The following is a 17,724-nucleotide window of genomic DNA, read 5'->3' on the forward strand; positions in this document are numbered from 1 at the left end:
AATGACCACTTATCCATTGCCTTGGGAAGTGTGTTTAGGCAGTGGGTAAGTGGTCATTTTAGCTCCCATGTGAGGGATTGTAGGGGAATTGGAGGGTGTCAGAATTGTAGGAGAAAAAAATTCAGTCAGGTACTGCCCCATTTGGTAATTGCTATCGCAGATCATGTGGAAGAAGCATTTGTGCCTCTTTTCTTTTTTCGAGGGGGTGGGGGTAAAAAAGGAATTGTGCCTTTGAAAGCTTTATAGCTATCAACCTATCATGTTCTACCCAAGGATTTAATCAATTTATTCTTTGGAAAAGAAAACGTCACTGGACCCTGCACCCTAACACATGGGGGTATGAAATGATTATTGCACCTCCCTGGAACTCCGAAAATGATTAGGGGTACAATAGTTATTTTGTGCACTCTTGTGTCAGAGCGCAAGGCCAACGTGTTTGGAGCGACCAGGTGGTGGTGGCGTTCTCTCCTTTATTCCTAATATGAGAGGTCCTTATCAAATCGACCAATCCAACCTAATCTTACCTAAGTTTAGGGCGAGACCTTAGCCTAATATCTATGGATTAATGAGAGTTGGGTCTAGCAACGATGGGACAATGCATCCTTTTCAATCCCAATACTTGAAAATTTTTTTTCTCCCTCAAAAACTAAATTGATTATAGATAAAAATATCAAGGGTAATAATGCACATGCACAAGTGAGAGTGGTTACAACTTAAAATAATCCTATTGCCTTTTTTTAAATTTTTTTCCCTAGTGGGTGGTTCATATCACATATGTTCTCCTTTATTGCCATTTTTTTATATGTATTTTCAGTCATCTATCTGTTGTCACTTTATTTATTTATTTTTATTTTTTCTTATATATTTTTTTCTTATCACATATTTAATTCTATTTTGACTGAAACTTACAAGTGAAAAAGGGAACAATATATCTATTTTATCCACTAAGTTTAGACCTATGATTGCTAGTGGGCATGCCCCCATAGAATTTCTTCCTAAGTGGGCTATCAAATATACTATTTCACCTTTATATTTACAATTATTAATGTAATATTTACATCTTGCATTAAGGCCACTCTAGGGCCTTTTCTAATAAAAACTTGGATAATTGCTAGAATTTGATCATAGATTACTTGCAATGCCCATACCTACCTACTTGTGCATTAATGCAAGAATAATTTGGTAATCATATTGGGTACATATATAGAATAAGGTTTGCATACATCATAATCTACATTCCACCTTTTACAGGTGAAACTCAATTTTGCCCTTGTACCGATACTTTTCTTGTGTATTTTCAATCATGCGTTTTTTTTTGGCCAATGGGGGTATCCAGGGACTATTCCCCCAGGTTCATGCGGGCCTCATAGTCACAAGATTGGGCCATTCAAGGATATAAGTGAAAAGCAAATTAAATCCAAGGTGAGTGGGTCCAAGTAGATAAGAGGAGCCAAACATAGGTCGCCTGTCAATTTAGGCCAGCACTCATGCCAACTCCACTACCCCTTTGGGGTTTATTTTCAACCATCCATTGTTTCTAGCAACTTTTCAAAAAAATGCATTGGGTAGACTGGTTCAATCACATATAGGATTGATCATGGAATTAAAAAGCATGTTCAAGGATTTAAATGGAAAGCCAATTAAATCCAAGGTGAGTGGCCCCAAGCAGATAAGAGGAGCCGAACACAGGTCGCTTGTCAATGTAGGCCAGTACCCATGCCAACTCCGCTACCCCCTTGGGGTTTATTTTCAACCATCCATTGTTTCTAGCAACTTTTCAAAAAGATGTCTTGGGTAGACTGGTTCAGTCACGTATAGGATTGATCATGAAATAAATAAGGTCTTAACAAAAACTTAGGCAAAAGGTTGTGTGCACGGCTGTGCATGATGCACGATTATGCACACAACCATTGGATGGGTCTAACAATGTACGACTTCTCAACTCGATCCAACAGTTATATGCACGATCATGCATGGAATCTTAATCCAGGTAAGGTTTTGTGATGCTTTATCATTGATAATCTTGGGTTGAAATAGCATTAACGATGTTTTACCTGCGTTAGCTGTTACTTGTTCCATTATAAAAATTTGGGTTCTTCTAGGCGTTACTAAGCCTAGTGAAATATAATGCTTCTATATTTGTCATTTGTTAGTTCTATGGATTAGTCCATATAATAGAGAACCTCACATACATGATAATGACCAATTTTAATCCAAAGTAAGCAAGGAAAATTGCTTAAACTCTGATTCAAATTTTTAGTAAAATTAATAAAATATCATCAAGTGAAGATGAGTATAAAATACACAATGCTATCTTTTGTGATTTTAGCTACTCACTACTCATTTTTAGCTGAAATTGTACCCACGAGATATTTGCATGGTCATCCATCACATGGACTAATTCATGTACATGATAAACAATAAAACATTTTACTTTACTAGCATAGTAATGGGGTAGAAAACCTATACAATTTACCTTTACCTCATGGATAAGGGTGAAGGCAACAATCTTTACTATTAACCATACCCTCTGAGGGTGTCAAAAGCAAACCAAAACCATTTACTGAAACAAAACGAGCCATTTCTATTGAAACTGTGAGACCGTTTAACAAATGATTTGGTTTTTTAAATTGAGACAGTTTAGTTAAACGGTTTAAACTAAATCGAACCGTTTAGAAAATCATTTAAACATAAACAAATATTGGTAATATGTAATGACAATAATTAAGCATTAATGGTTACAATAAATAATAGGTAAATATGTAAGATACAGTTAAACAATTATTTAAAGAATACATACACGAATTCAATTCATAATTCCATTTTAATAAAAAAAATTAAAAGCCATGTAATGGGAAGTAGCCGTTGAATAAAAAAATTAAAACACATATAAAACCGAAACGTCTATAAATGGTTTCGGTTACAACATGTGAAACCGTTTATTAAACGGTTCAATTTTACCAAAAGAAAACTTATACCGAACTGTTTACACCCAAACCGAACCGTTAACACCCTCCCTATCCGTTGTCATCCCTAATTATGGTTTACCATTTGGATGATGGTCACCACCTACCTTTTTAGGCTACAATTTGTTTTTAGATCATTTTGAAGTAGAAGACTGTCTTCTTCTTCTTCTTCTTTTTTTTTTGGGTAGAAAGTAGAAGACTGTCAGGCGCTGAAATACAGCAACTAAAAAAGTTTCAATGTTCATGATGCAAACAAATGAGGATATGTAATCCATTGTTTGTGACCCTCCATATTTCAAAAAATGAAAGAACGGAAAAACTACGTTTTCAAAATTAGAGATGGGAAAGAGAATGCCACCAGATTGCGTAGCACACATCATCGTTGCGCTCTGACACAGGGGTGCGCATAATAAACGTTACACCTCCTAGACGTGGTCATTATGCACATCCCTATATCTCAGTGCAGGGGCATCATGTGCTGCGACGGGATTGCGTTGTTTCTCCCTTTAGGGATATAGATAAGGTTGCAATCAAGTTGCCCTTAGTTCAACATTGAGGTGGCCCAGCTCAACTAAAAGTGATTGGAATGTGTTATCGGTGCCTCCATACAAAATTTCAGCTATAAAAGTAGAACGTGTACTCGGTTAGACCCAAAAAATATCTTCCAATGCGGACGATTTGTGAGGTGGAAGTGGAACCATGGGAAATAGATTCTCCACAGAAAGTGCGGGTAAAGTTGTGCATATATGTTCCTCCTTAGATTTTGGAGTAGCAATAGCCTGGTGCACTAGTTATGTCTTTTTTTAGGTGGAATCCATTGGATATCTCTTCTTCATTACACATCTGCATGGTTTTAAGGAAAAAATTTTGCTGCGACACTTGTAGCTGTAACCACGTAATTAGCCTCTAACATTTTTTTTTTGGGTAAGAACTAGCCTCTAATATGTCACATATAAAACAAAAATATTTTGCATATAAATTAAAAGATCATCATAATATTGATATTTTTATTATAAAAATATTTCTTTTCTCAAATCGATGGATAATCCTCTTGTTTTTCTTATATGAGGATAAAATTATCATGTGACAGGCTCAGTGAAACCAACTATGATTACATCAAGCAAAACCCATATGCATATCCCATACCTTTTAATAAGATTCAAGTATATGGAATTAGACATGAGATCACACTAGACTGAATCTGTTCAAAATCAATTATAATCCTAAAATTTGGAATTGGGAAGAAGAAGCAAAGGTTTTTTAAAAACATATGATTTTTTTGAATTTTTAATTCAATAAACTTTGGGATCAGTAAGTTTCATTAATTTGATTCAATAAACTTGGGGATCTTATACACAGAGAAACATGGCCGCATTTTTTCATTCGATGATGTTTGTAGTCTTGAATCTATTTAATGTCACTTTCCTTTTCATCTTAGCAAAAAATGGTTTTGCTTGGTATAGCCACGATTAATTACACTAAGCATGTCACCATGGCGACATTGTTCACGATATAAGACAAATCGATGGTCGATCAATTCGTAAAGAGGGGCATTTTTATAATGAAAATATCATACTTATGATGATCTTTTGTTTTAGGTGAAAGTTTTTTCTTCACCAATGGAGGTGGAAGAATCTCTTCACCACTAGTAAAGTGACCATTTGATGAGACTTGTCCCATCACACTCCCACCACTATCGTTTGATGTCGGAAAAATCTTTCTGTCCTACCTTAATTTAAGGTTCAGGCCCAGGGGAAAACCCTGGTTACATGAAGCCTCCCCCACCACATGTAACGCTTTATTCGTGGGGACTTGAACTTAGGACCCTGTGACCAAAGCACATCGTCCTACACCAGCCAAGCAAACCTACAGGTGTAGAGAACATTTTTCCTAATAAAAAAAAGGGAAAAAGAATGTTGCCTGGTTGCGTGGCTCTTGCGCCCAAGCACAGGAGCATGCGAAATTACTCCCTGCCTCCGTAAAATAAAAAATTATATCCATATTGATGCCGTTATGTGCTTTCATTAGCCCCCGTGTTGGATCAAAAATCACACGACCAGCTATCGATCTCTTGCCCTAAAAATAAACAAGGAAAGAAAATGCCACCTAGTCGCACAACACACACTGCCTCTGATACAGGGCGTGCTAAATGATAGTTCTAGGGGGTGTGACGGTCATTTTCCACTTTTTAAATTAATTTTATGATTGAGTACACGTAAAATTAAACACGTGGCAAAAAGAGAGCAACTTATTTTTCATTTTATTTTAAATCAGGGATAAAAAAGACCAAGTCGTTAAAAAAAGGGCAAAATACCAATTGTTGGAGGAGTTGTAGTCAAATTGGGCACCATTTGAGGGAACCAAAATATCTTCTAAACTCACGGGAGCAAGTGAGAGGGAAAAGGTCACGTAAGCCATCAACCACACGATGCCTGTCCCTTTTTTTTTTTTTATAATTTTCTTCCAACATCAGCCTCGGCTGCTGACGTGGAAGATACTTCTCCATCGACTGATATTTTAGTGAGTAGTCGGTGTCCACAGAAACAGCATTCGTGGCAACCCTGCGTCACTCACGAAAGATCTTTCTTCTTTCTTTTTTTTTTTTTCTTTCCTTCTTTCTTCGTTCCCTGTTTCACTCTGTTTTCTGGCTAGTCGGCTCGCAGCAATGGAAGATCGTCGGGTAAGAGAGGAGTCCACCGCCATCGGTGCTGCAAAAGAGGGCGCAAAGCTGAGAGATCGAGCTTCGACTGTGCTTGAAATTGAGGAGGTGAAAGATGGAGGTGCGTCGTTGTTATCGAAGCGCGGCGAGTCGAGCTTGCTGGTAAGGGTGAGAAAGGAGGAGAAGATGATACGGTGGGGCCGGTTTTTGCCTCGGAGGTTCCTTAGGGTTTTGCTCGTCGAAAACGATGAATCGACTAGGCATATTGTCGCTACTTTGCTTAGGAAATGTAGCTACCAAGGTTTGCTCTGTTTCTAGTGATCTGTTTTCAATTTGACTCTAGTTCACTGAACAGTTTTTTTCTATTTCTGTTACAAGCTTACAATTCGATCGCAAAATCTGCATGCCTTCAAAGATTTGCAGTCCCAGACTCTGATGGTGTATAATCAAGGTTGAACATGTTTTTGATTCCCTTTTTCTCTTTCCCTGATTTGCGTCTGCTGTTTCAGACTGCAGGCGCTACGAAGCGTCAAATCTCTTGTGAGATTGGTTTTGGAGTACTGTGGTTGTTGGCTTTTAGAGCTCTACGAGCTCAAGAACCGATACCGCATGGTCTGTCTATTCGGCAGATAGGACTTCCTTGTAGTTCGTAGACTGATGAGTTTCGTTTGATTTGAAAATTGACTACTTTGGCCGATTTCTATGTATGCATGGTTCTCAATTACAGTGAAATTTCAAACTTCGACGCTTGGTCGAGGCCCCTGATACTAATAATTTCATAATTTTTCTTTTAAAATTTTAATGACCCTCCCCAGACCCCGCAGTGGCGGGAGCCTCGTGTGCTCTGGGTTCGCCCTTTTATTTCATCTGAAGGTAAATTTTGTTGGTCATTTAATTTTGGAGAATTGGAGATCTAGAATCAAATATTGAGAATACATTTAATATTTCAATCAACATACAAAATATAGTGAGTTTATTTGGATGAAGTATCCGTTTCTAAGTTACAAATTTTCAGGTATTTTCTAATTTTAATATATATATATATATATATATATATATATTTTTGGTTGCGTTTGGAGGTCTATTTGCCTTCCAAACCCTACTGTTATTGAGATGCCAGGATCCCATGCATGCGCTACTTAAATACTTTTTGGATCTTCGACCAGCTAAACTTGGTAACATCCTCATGGTATCTTTTGCCCTACTGATTTGGTATCCTATTTGTGGCTTAAACAGTTGCTGCAGTGGCAGATGGGCTCAAAGCTTGGGAGGTCCTAAACGAGAAACACTACAATTTTGACCTTGTCTTAACTGAAGTGGTGATGCCTTCTCTCTCTGGGATTGGTCTCCTTTCCAAGATAATGAGTAATGAAATATGCAAAAATATTCCTGTAATCAGTAAGTAAAACAAATAGAAGTAAAATTGTCTGACCCTTTCCTGAACTTTCTTGTTGGCTTTGTAACTCTTTTGATTTGTAACATTCATGTCTCAACAGTGATGTCAGCAAACGATTCTATTGGCATAGTGTTTAAATGCATGCTGAAGGGTGCTGCAGACTTTCTAGTGAAGCCAGTTCGAAAAAACGAATTAAGAAACTTATGGCAGCATGTTTGGAGAAAGTATTGTGTATGTTCTGTCCCCCCAATAAGCATCTGTTTTTGTTATTCAGTCATCTCTGTTCCTAGAAGCTTTGCCCAATCATTGTGGTGGTTCATCATTTTTTTTTCTAATTAAAAAACTGTAAACTTTTTCTGCAGTCTATTAGTTGTGGGATGGGATCTGAAAATAGGAATCTGAACCAGGCTAGACTTGAGACTGTGTCTGACAATGTTGCTGCGATTAATCATGGAATTTCAAATGCTGATAATGGATCTAAGACTCTATATAATTCTGATAAAGATAGTGATACTGAGGTAAGCATCCTGACATGTTCTTAAACTTTGACACCTTTATTCTGGAAGATTTGGCATCTTTTCTCTTATTTCTTTTAGTGTCTTGCATGTGAAAATAAATGTATTGGGCATATTACAAATTGGTCGTGTTTAGATCCTCAAGTCCAATACTGCTGTATGATTTATCAATTTATATTGATTCAGTTCAGCTTTATATTTATATCGAGGGTGGACCTTGGTGCAACGGTAAGGTTGCTCCATTTTGACCAAGTGGTCATGGGTTTGAGTCTCTAGAAACAGCCTCTCCGTGAAGTGGGGGTAAGGCTGTGTACATTATTAGCCTCCCCAGACCCCACAGTGGCGGGAGCCTCGTGCACTGGGTATGCCCTTCAGTTCAGCTATATCTGCCTCACAGTAATTTCCTGCTTTATCTCACCAATCCATGACATACAATCTATACAAATGCTAAGTTGCACTTAAATTTTTGGAAATTTAACTCTAAATAAGTGTGGATCATTGTATTTGAACTGTAAATTGGCAATTGATGTTGAAACTCCTCTGTGCCATTCAACTGGTCCAGAACTCTTGGAAATTTCAAGTCCAATGATCAAAATGGCCTTAGTAACATAGGATTTATCTGGATATTAAGGTGGCTTGCAAAAAAAGCAAATTTTATACACAGTTCATAATCTGAAGTACTATTATTTTACAATCTAAAACGACTTGATCATTTGATAATTTTGAATAAGAAATTTTGATGTGGGTATGATTATTATATGCAGAGCTCTTGTATTCCGGAGGCCAAAAATGGAAGTTTGCTGAAGCTAAGGAAAGCTCCTGAGCTTGAATACAGGAATTTCATACAGGAAATTGATACAAAATCAAAGAAGCATGAATACGATGTGTCTCATGAAAAGGGCAAAGCAAAAGGTAGTTCTTTGCGTTTGCTACTTAATTGCAATAATGTACAAGGCCAACAACTATTGCCATATATATATGATAAAACCTGATTTTGCAGATGAGGCAACAGGGATAGAAATCAAAATGTCTTTATCTATTCAAGCAGGAGCTTCAACCAAAAATATTTTTGAGGCCAATGGTTTCTATAATGGATCTCCATGTAGAGAGGAAGACCAGGTTTCTGCCAGAAGTAAGGAGGGTGCCATTTGTGATTCTGAGCATCTCAATCAAATTGAGGGAACAAACAAACTGTCAAAAGAAATATTCGATTTCATTGGGGCAACAAGTACTGAACAAAACAAATTTCCCATCTTGAAGGACGAAGATCATGCAGAAGATAACTTGTGTAAAAACGACGAGACCCCAGATTTTATGAGAAACACATTTAATTCTGTTTCCTCACAATCGTGGGAGCTTTCTTTAAGGGCACCACAACTTAAATTCAATGGTGATCATGTGCTGAATCATTCTCATGCATCAGCATTTTCAAGGTGAGTTTCCTATTGTTGAATCTGCCTATGAACTAGTCCGTTTCTGTTGGTTTAACTGATTTATGTGATTTTAGGACATTATATAATAATTCAATTTTATTGGTATTTTGAGGGAGGGGGAAGAGGGTGGACCTTGGTGCAATGGCTAGGTTGCTCCGTTGTCTCTGGAAACAGCCTCACTGCGAAACAGGGGTAAGGCTGCTGATCCTCCCCAGACTCCGCAGTGGCAGGGAGCCTCGTGCACTGGGTACACCCTTTTTTGAGGGAGGGGGAAAAGAGGGTGACAAAAAGCTTGCTTGTTCTTGTGGATGAGTTATGTTTTCAGTATCCACTTGACCTTGGGTGTTTCTTATTTTAAAAACACTTAAAAGGAACTTACAGAAGTTTGATTTTGTATGGATAATCTCAATGGGCTTCAGTTTAGCCTAAAAGCACATGTAAACTCTTTTTGAGTCTTTGAGTGTAAACTTGATCTGCTAGTGACTGCTAATTGTGTCATGCTCACCATTTTGTTTGATTGGTAGCTAGCAAAAAAGACCACCCCCCTTCCCCACCGCCAAAAAAAAAAAAAAAAAAAAACGGGGTAAAACTAGCTCCTGGTGAAAGAGAACTTAAAGAAGGGAGACTGTATCCTGCAGAAAGAGTGGAGGAATGCATACTGGGAATGCTAAGGTTCTTGCAAGGTGATCTGAGATATCATTTCCATACATAGCATCAATTTGAATGAAGTGTTTTCAGCTCGATCATTGAGGTCATAGCTTCCCCATAGTGGTGAGATAGCCTGATGTAATAAGCAATTCCTGAAATTCTACATTAGGATTAAAAAGTAAGTCTCAATCTCTGAAAAATTAGCTCTGTGAAAGAAAAGAAATTGAACAGGTTACCAACCTGTTAGCCCATTTGTTAAATGTGCCACATAGTGTTGTGTTGTGTTAAGGTTGGTGGTTTCTTTGTTAATTCATGTTTGTGTTAATCCTTGCGATAAACGGGTTGTTTTCAGGTAGAGTCATACTCATCTCTTAACATGATACAATTCATTGCCGCACATACATTCAATCATGTAGAAGCTTATGCTTGCAGCCGTATATATAGACCTATACCGATTCCAATTCTTACCAAGACCTGAACTTTCCTACTAGGACTTACTCAAACCAAGGTTCGAGATTGCATTTTCACCGAAATTCGATGGAAACTCTACATGTTTCGGCTGGTCATTTCGTATGGCCATTTTGATGGTCAAATGGATATAATTTGGTCCGAAACTTCACGGAAACCCTAATTAAGCACTTCTAATTGGAACCTTTAGATTGTAAAAATTCATAGCCAAAGTGGTAGTTTGGTTTCGTACCCTAGGTTGGTAGTGTACGCCGTACCCTGCTATATATTTTCTCAAATATAGCCTATTCTGACAAAATTTAGTATTACAACACACAAAATTAATGAAAACAACTAAAATATGCATTAGGAATGAAGAAAAACCATTTAATATTGCACAATGTCAAAGTGTTACGAGTACAAGTACAAGTACGTGTTATAAGTAGTCAAGTTCAAGTGTAGAACCAAGGCTAAAACACCCTTGAAAAACTGTTCCTTCAATTCTTAGTACCACATAGAGTTACAGGAAAGCTTGAAACCTTTGGGAAAAAGGGGTATACCTCTAGCGCTAAGTTTAAATCTTACACAAATCTTTCTAAAATGTGGAAAATCGTTACTGTAGATGCGTTGTAGTAGTGCCCAACATTTTGTTCCACCAAGAAATGTAGGTGATTTGGCAAAAAATACCAAATCTGGAATTTTTGGAGTTTTCCCCTCTAATAGGCGAAACCTCTTGAAATTGAAACGAAGCTGAAATTTCGGTCAAAACAGTGCTTTTACTTGTACTGTTTTGTACAGAAACCAAATCGAAACCGAAATTTCAGCCAGAATGCTGAACCGCATTCCTACTGAGTTGCACCCAGTTTCGTTTCAACCATTGTTGAAACTGAAATATTTCGAGATATCTTTGTGGTTCCGAGTTTCGACCGAGATTTTGAACTATGACTCAAACAATTAAGCTTGTAATGCCATTATGTAACTTATGTTTAATATCCCATCAATGGAAATCATAAATAAAAATCCAAATAACCCTGAAAAAAAAAATGAATTATTTTGATTCAAGTATCTCTTGCTCAACTTGTTTGCTTGCTTGAATCGTATAATTTCGGATACAGCGGTTATGGATAGAGTTACATTTGTGCAATTGACAGATATGATACAAATAATTGTCTTATAAATAATTTCTTAATGACAAAATGAAATTATCAAAGAAATAAAGGTAGCACAACCGCTGTTCTGCATTGCTTGGGACAACATCCCACCCAATTTGGGTCATGTGGAAGTTGATGCGGCAATTTTCAACTAAATAGATTGTTGGGGTCCACCCTAGATTAGCCATGGGTAAAATTTGCTGGTCAAAGTGTCAAATTCAATCGTATGTCCGATTTCTACTGGATTGTTGTTTCTATGTATTTTCAACGGTCCCTCTTGTTCATCCCATGTCGTTTACTTTTTAACCATTCTTTAACCTTAGTTATCTCCCTATGTATGATTCAGATTGGGCTGAGAATATAAAGGTAGGTAGTAGACTATGGGCATTCTTATGCACCAAATTTGGGTACTAGATAAATTGCCACGGACCATATAAAGCAGGCTCTTGTGCCAAGCTTAGCAACAAGCCACCTACAACATTTTAAACTAACATTCTACTGACTGAACGCTTTGAGGTGACATACAAGTATTCCAAGTGGTACTTGTGTGCCTCACTAGCCAAAAAAGCAAAAGAAACGTGGACCAGTTTATTATTTTTTCTTTCCTCTGTTGCCCTTTGAATACCCTAAAGTTTCTAGTTTCACTGAAAAACATTTTACAGGGATCATCTTAAACAAAAGTTTATTGTATAGGAATAACAGAAATAGAGATTTTTTCCTAAAATTTTACAAATATTTAGAGAACAATTTCCTTCTTTTTTTTTAAATTTATTTCCTAAAATTTTGTGTTGAGCAAAGTGTTGTGAGTGTTGTCATTGTTGTTAACACATTCTGTTGGTCAACACACTCACCAGAGAATGGGTGCATTGTTAATATGGAAGAGAAAGAATGACCAGTGGTGAAGAAGGGCAGATGGTACAACAGATCTGAGGAGTTCGGCTAATCAGACGAGTTTGACATCAATACACTTTGTTCGATGTTGAACAGAGATGCGTCGATGTCGAAGGAAGGATACTCGACAGGCATTCGATGTTGATTGGGCTCCATCATGTGACGACTAGAGAATGTCTCACGTTGATCAATGTTACTGAGGAACTCAACTTGCAATAAGTTCTGTTCAACACTTAATGAAGATTTATTGCCGTCGACATAAGGCTGGTCGACATTTGCTCGACGTCGACCAAGACAATTGAACGCCGAACCGAAAGCACTCAACGTCAAATGCGGATACACATGGTTCATTTTTCTCAAGTCATTATGTGACATATAAAGGGGCTATGTTGTGTACGGATATTAGAAGAGAGATACCGTACTCAAGAAAAATAAGAGGAAGAGCATCTCCAAGAAGAAAACCTTAGAAGAGATCCTTGAAGCCACTCATTGGTCATCTATTTATGAGAGATTTTCTTCATATTTTGCAGAGAAATCATTCAGGTTGAGAAGGAAGAGAAGAGAAGAGGTGGAGAACAAAGCAAGGGTTTTGTGGGTAGTCACAAGAAGCTTTAAATCCTTCATAGATTGATATATTTAAGTTCTGCCATTAAAGAAGAGAAGAGATTGAGTAGAAGAAGTGGAAGAAGCAATCTGTTTTGTAGGTAATTTATCTGTTGTGCTTTCTTTCGTATTATTGTAAGCTAGACTGTGGGTAAGGTGTCTGATAAAATACCGCAGTCGATGTTCTGCTTTAATTAGGGACATCTTTGTATGTCAAACTACTTACAACTTGTAAGCTATCAAATAGGTGCTTGGTAGAGGGGTTGTTGCTCCTTTGTAGTGGATGCTACATAAATCTGGGGTTTGGTGCTCCTTTGTAGTGGATGCTACATAAATCTAGGAGTTGGTGCTCCTTGTGATGGATGCTACTAAATTGGGGGGTTGGTACTCCTAGGCTCCTAGCAGTGGGTGCTGCTAAAGTGTATTGTGCTTGTGCATTATACCCATGCTAGATTTGGTGAGTCCTTATGTACCAAGTTAAATTAAATTTTTTTAAAATTTAAAATTCTTGTAGGCTGGAAAACTTTAATCAGGATAGAGTCCCAGCTATTTCCATCTCTGAAATACTTGGAATCTCCTCCAAATTATCTCAAACTGAACCTTGGACCAATCTTAGTTCTGTCAGATACTCCATATTATTCACAAAGAGGTTCTAGGTATGGAATACCACAAAGGCACAAAGAGAAAGTTTTACGTAGTTAAGTAGCATTTTTATTAACTAGTATGTTCTTTGTTAAACCACTGACATATTGAAGATTGAGAATCCATGGATTTAATAGTGTTTGTTTCCAAAAGGCTGATTTTTCTAATAGTACTTTCCATGACCAAATTTTTGGATTTGGAATTACTGGTTGACGTGGATCTATCAAAGGTTGAAAGGTAAATGTTTGATCATAGATTAACAGTGCAACATATAATAGGGTTTGAGCATCCATGCATTTAGCCTATGTTGCTTCCCCTAGTAAGCTCATGAAATACATGGACTCTACTTCCCTTATGTGAGAATGACCTATGAGCTATCTCTTTCCTCCATCTCCTCAGCCCTCTTAAATGAAATATATACGATAAAAAAAAATTCTCTTGCATTAGACTCATGTTTTCTGAGTATGGTTACAGGGATTCTCTTTCTGAGCCTTCTGCTCCTCCTCGCCCTCCCTCTTTTTCTCCATTCTTTTGCAGGTATGGTGGTGGAAGACTTCATGTTTCATGTCCAAAATCAGATTCTTCGTCAGCCAGTTTATGCGTAAGAACCAGTGACTCTAATGGTTCCAATTGCCACATAAATCCAAACATTGATAAAGGGAAGAGCATACCTTTTCCTCTTTTAGGGACATTGATTTCTCCTCATAGAAATGGAGGTGAAGCTGTAAGTTACTACCAGTTGTCATCTGGTAGCAACAAAGAAGATGCAGGCCCTTCAGCATCAGTTTCTTTAAAAGAAAATGCCTGTGTTGGTCATTCTTCCACTGAGAAATCTGTTTTACCTCATCCTCAACTTGAAGCTATACCTCTTTCCATTCCTGTTGGTGCACTGCCTTTCCAGAACCTTTGTGCTGGCTATGGTACTATAGTGCAACCAATCTTCTGCCCAAAACCTTCTCGACCCCTATGTGGTTCTTCTGAAATTGAGAAAGCGACAGATTTTAGCCCATCTGCTCAAGATTGCAATCATCTTGTTAATAAACATCATGTCAATTCCTCTGACTGTTTTGAGGGCCGCCAACAGCATATGTGGAAGAAAGTAATGGAGGATCATAAGTCCAATATCAAAATCTCATACCCTTCAGCGATGCTCCGCACATCTTATGAGATAGTTGATCAGATTGGCAACTGTAGCCGAGGTATTACCGATGCTAGTGGATGCAACGGCAGTAATGATGATACAAGTGCAGCCGTCAACACGGGAATGATTCTTGAGAGTGGGAATGAAGATGGTTTCCAGGACTGTCATGGGAACGTTTTGGACCGCAGCTGTTCTCAACGTGAGGCTGCATTGACCAGATTCCGCTTGAAACGAAAGGACAGATGTTTTGAGAAAAAGGTGATAAATATACTTGCTGCATTCTTTGACCATATTTTATTCCTATAATTCTCATGGAATTAATTTCAGTGGTTTCACTTTGTTTTTTTTGGGAAAAGTTACTTTTATTTTCTCCTGATACACTTCCATTGTTCCATGGTTATCCGTTGGCATGATTCCAGTATCCTATTCTTTATTGTAACATTGGTTTCTAAAAAAAATTGTCATTTTACAACTGAATTTGCACTTGTTTTGGTTGTCAGGTTCGGTATCATAGTAGGAAAAAGCTGGCAGAGCAACGCCCACGCTTGAAAGGGCAATTTGTGTGTCAAGCAGTGGATTGACTTAAGCCATTTACTTAATTTGAAATATTGTCAGAGGTTAATTTACAGGTCAGAAAGTTAAAAGGTATGGGATGAAGCCTCAAAACTTTTCTGCATCAGATTAGTGTTTTGTTTCTTAATCCCTCATTTGGGGCTGCTGAAACAGTAGCCATTACAATACAAGAACTGCAAGATGGTGGGGCCTAAAATCCCAATAATTGCTGTTGAAACAGTGGAAAAAGTACCATTTACAATATAAGAGCTGCTAGCATTGTGGGGCCTAAATTCCCAGTGGTTGCTGTATTATATTTAACGGTTTCATGTGATACATCACAATATATAGATTCAAAATTAGGTTTAATATTTTTGGATTATCTGTTACTGATATAAGTGCTTGCAGGGCCGGACTAACTTTACAGTTGGTGTCATATTGTTTGAAATCAACTTATGAAATATTGAACATGGTTCTGACTTGGGAGTGAGATGGCAACTATAACCAGCAAATTTCACTTCTTTCCTCGTCACCTTTTCACTTTTGTACAAGCATGTGCTTGAGCGGTACCTTGTAATTATGTGGTGGTTGGTGTTTAGTTGGAAACAAGCTGAATGCCCTTCCAAGTAGCAAATGTAGTCTCAACACTTGCATTCAGCAGACCAGGATCCACTATCGTACTGGCTGGGATAGAGACTTTGCCTAACAACTTTAACTTGGATGAAAAGGTATGTCTAGACTTAGTATTATAATTTGCATGATTCTTGGGTTCTGAGACTGATGCAGTCTCCCTTTCCCTCCTTTAACTTCGACTCTCCCCCCCCCCCAACCAGGCTCTTGCTTTTATTCTTTTTTGCATTATTCACCTTTATTGATGATACTGCACAATTAAGTCACATTGTTTCTTCTATTCATTTAGAAGAAACTAATATGGACATGAAAAATCATAAAATTTGCATGAAAGCTCCATTTGGTTGCAAGTAAAGGGAAGTGAAATTACTTTTGAAAAGAAAAAGGAAAGTTCTGTAATCATGACTGTATAACCTACCTAAAACTTTTGCCACATTTGGTAAAATATACTTATCAACGTAAAATTTATTTTACTTTTCAAATCAAAAGAATTTGATTTCAAAGCATAGTAAAATTTAATAACTAAATTTGGTATGTTTTAGAGTTGGTTATATCATTATGTGAGGTAATGATTACAATTATTTCCATTTTAATATTGATTTGATTTCACTTCCCTTCTATTTTCCTTGCAACCAAACGGAGCTGAATTAGTAAACAGTAGTACAACGATGGGGATTAAATGATGTGTTGTTCCATTGTTTGATTGCAAAAAGGGAGGGGGAGGGATATTGTTATACAATAATCATTGTATTTATGATTATTGTCCAGTAGATTTAAGTGAATCCATATTCTATTTTCATTTCGCGTAGGAGTTGGCATAAGTTTTTGGATTTGTGATAAACAGTAGTAATTGGTTGTTATTGACTTATGGTCCTGAGAGTCTTGACACAGTTGGTACCTGTAAGTAATCAAGATATGCTGGTATCTCTTTGTCCAATTGTTGATCAGAAAACTTTCATCTGGTTTCACTCTTTGTTTTATACCTCTGGCTTTCTGTGGGGATTCTCTACTTCTTGTATTTGGGGATGACCTATTTTTGTGTTGGTGAGTTCGTTCAACGCTTTTCACGCTTTTCATGCATCAATGCCATCACATGGCCAGATTAACAGGTGTCTTCTTTGAATATCTTGCCAAAAGGCAGATAAGAATGTGCGAATTCAGATTGAGCATGAGCATGAAAATGTGAGGTTAATGTATGAAGAAACAGGGAACCACTATACATTTTGTTAAATCATGCTGTACAGTTATTGCAGATACTAATAGGTACGTTCAAGCCTCACTGAAATCATAGATCTGCATTTTGGGTCCATAGCCTTTGTGTGGATATATATATATATATATATATATATATATATATATATGGCAAGCAATATCCTACAATAAATGTCATTTTGTATTTTATATTCATGTCTATATTTTACTAAAACTTTGAATCACAGTTGAGCAACTTTCCTTGTTTAATGTGGACTAATATTTGGCCATTGAGATGTATGTGGGGGTACTGCCAAATAGTAAAGAGTGAAGCATTATACTTCACTAGCCATATGACGCCTAGACCCTTGTTAGTTTTAGTATTTTTTTTTTTCTTTCCAACTTTAAACAAAGCTGCTGCTAGTGATTTTGGGAGAGGGTTTGAATTGCAAATCAAAAATGAATTGAGCTGTTTAAACTAAAGCCGATAAATCATTTACTAATAGGTTTGGTTCTGGTTTAAGAAATGAAACCATTTATTAATTTTGTTTTAAGAAGTGAGACTGTTTAAACCGTTGGTTTTGAATTGATTAAAGTCAATTAGAATAGGTATGCTTTCATTAAAAAAAAAAAAAAATTTAGAATAGGTATGCTATTGAAGTGATTATACATGCTAAATGAATTAAAAAAACTGAAAGTAGCTCGTGTAGCACATGATATATGTTTTCCAATGTTTTTAGAGTGGATTTACACCATGTAAATTATTTTTATTTCTGGAGTTCCAATGTAGACCTAAATGCAATGGTTCAAGCCCAACAATATCATATTTTTTTTATTGGGTTTCAACTATATGTCTATT

At 37.1% G+C, this 17,724-nt stretch overlaps 1 protein-coding gene across 1 annotated transcript; it reads left to right on the top strand.

The window, feature by feature from the left end:
• The first annotated feature begins 5,611 nt into the window (after nucleotides 1-5,611).
• Nucleotides 5,612-15,433, top strand: LOC122649190 (two-component response regulator-like APRR3). The gene is made up of 8 exons (XM_043842569.1): nucleotides 5,612-5,926; nucleotides 6,862-7,023; nucleotides 7,122-7,252; nucleotides 7,384-7,539; nucleotides 8,301-8,448; nucleotides 8,537-8,969; nucleotides 13,889-14,750; nucleotides 14,993-15,433. The coding sequence occupies exons 1-8, from the start codon at nucleotides 5,632-5,634 to the stop codon at nucleotides 15,071-15,073; spliced, it is 2,268 nt and encodes a 755-aa protein (XP_043698504.1). The 5' UTR covers nucleotides 5,612-5,631; the 3' UTR covers nucleotides 15,074-15,433.
• Nucleotides 15,434-17,724: the final 2,291 nt, after the last annotated feature.

This window comes from Telopea speciosissima, chromosome 1 (genome assembly GCF_018873765.1).
Source record: "Telopea speciosissima isolate NSW1024214 ecotype Mountain lineage chromosome 1, Tspe_v1, whole genome shotgun sequence".
NCBI lineage: Eukaryota > Viridiplantae > Streptophyta > Magnoliopsida > Proteales > Proteaceae > Telopea > Telopea speciosissima.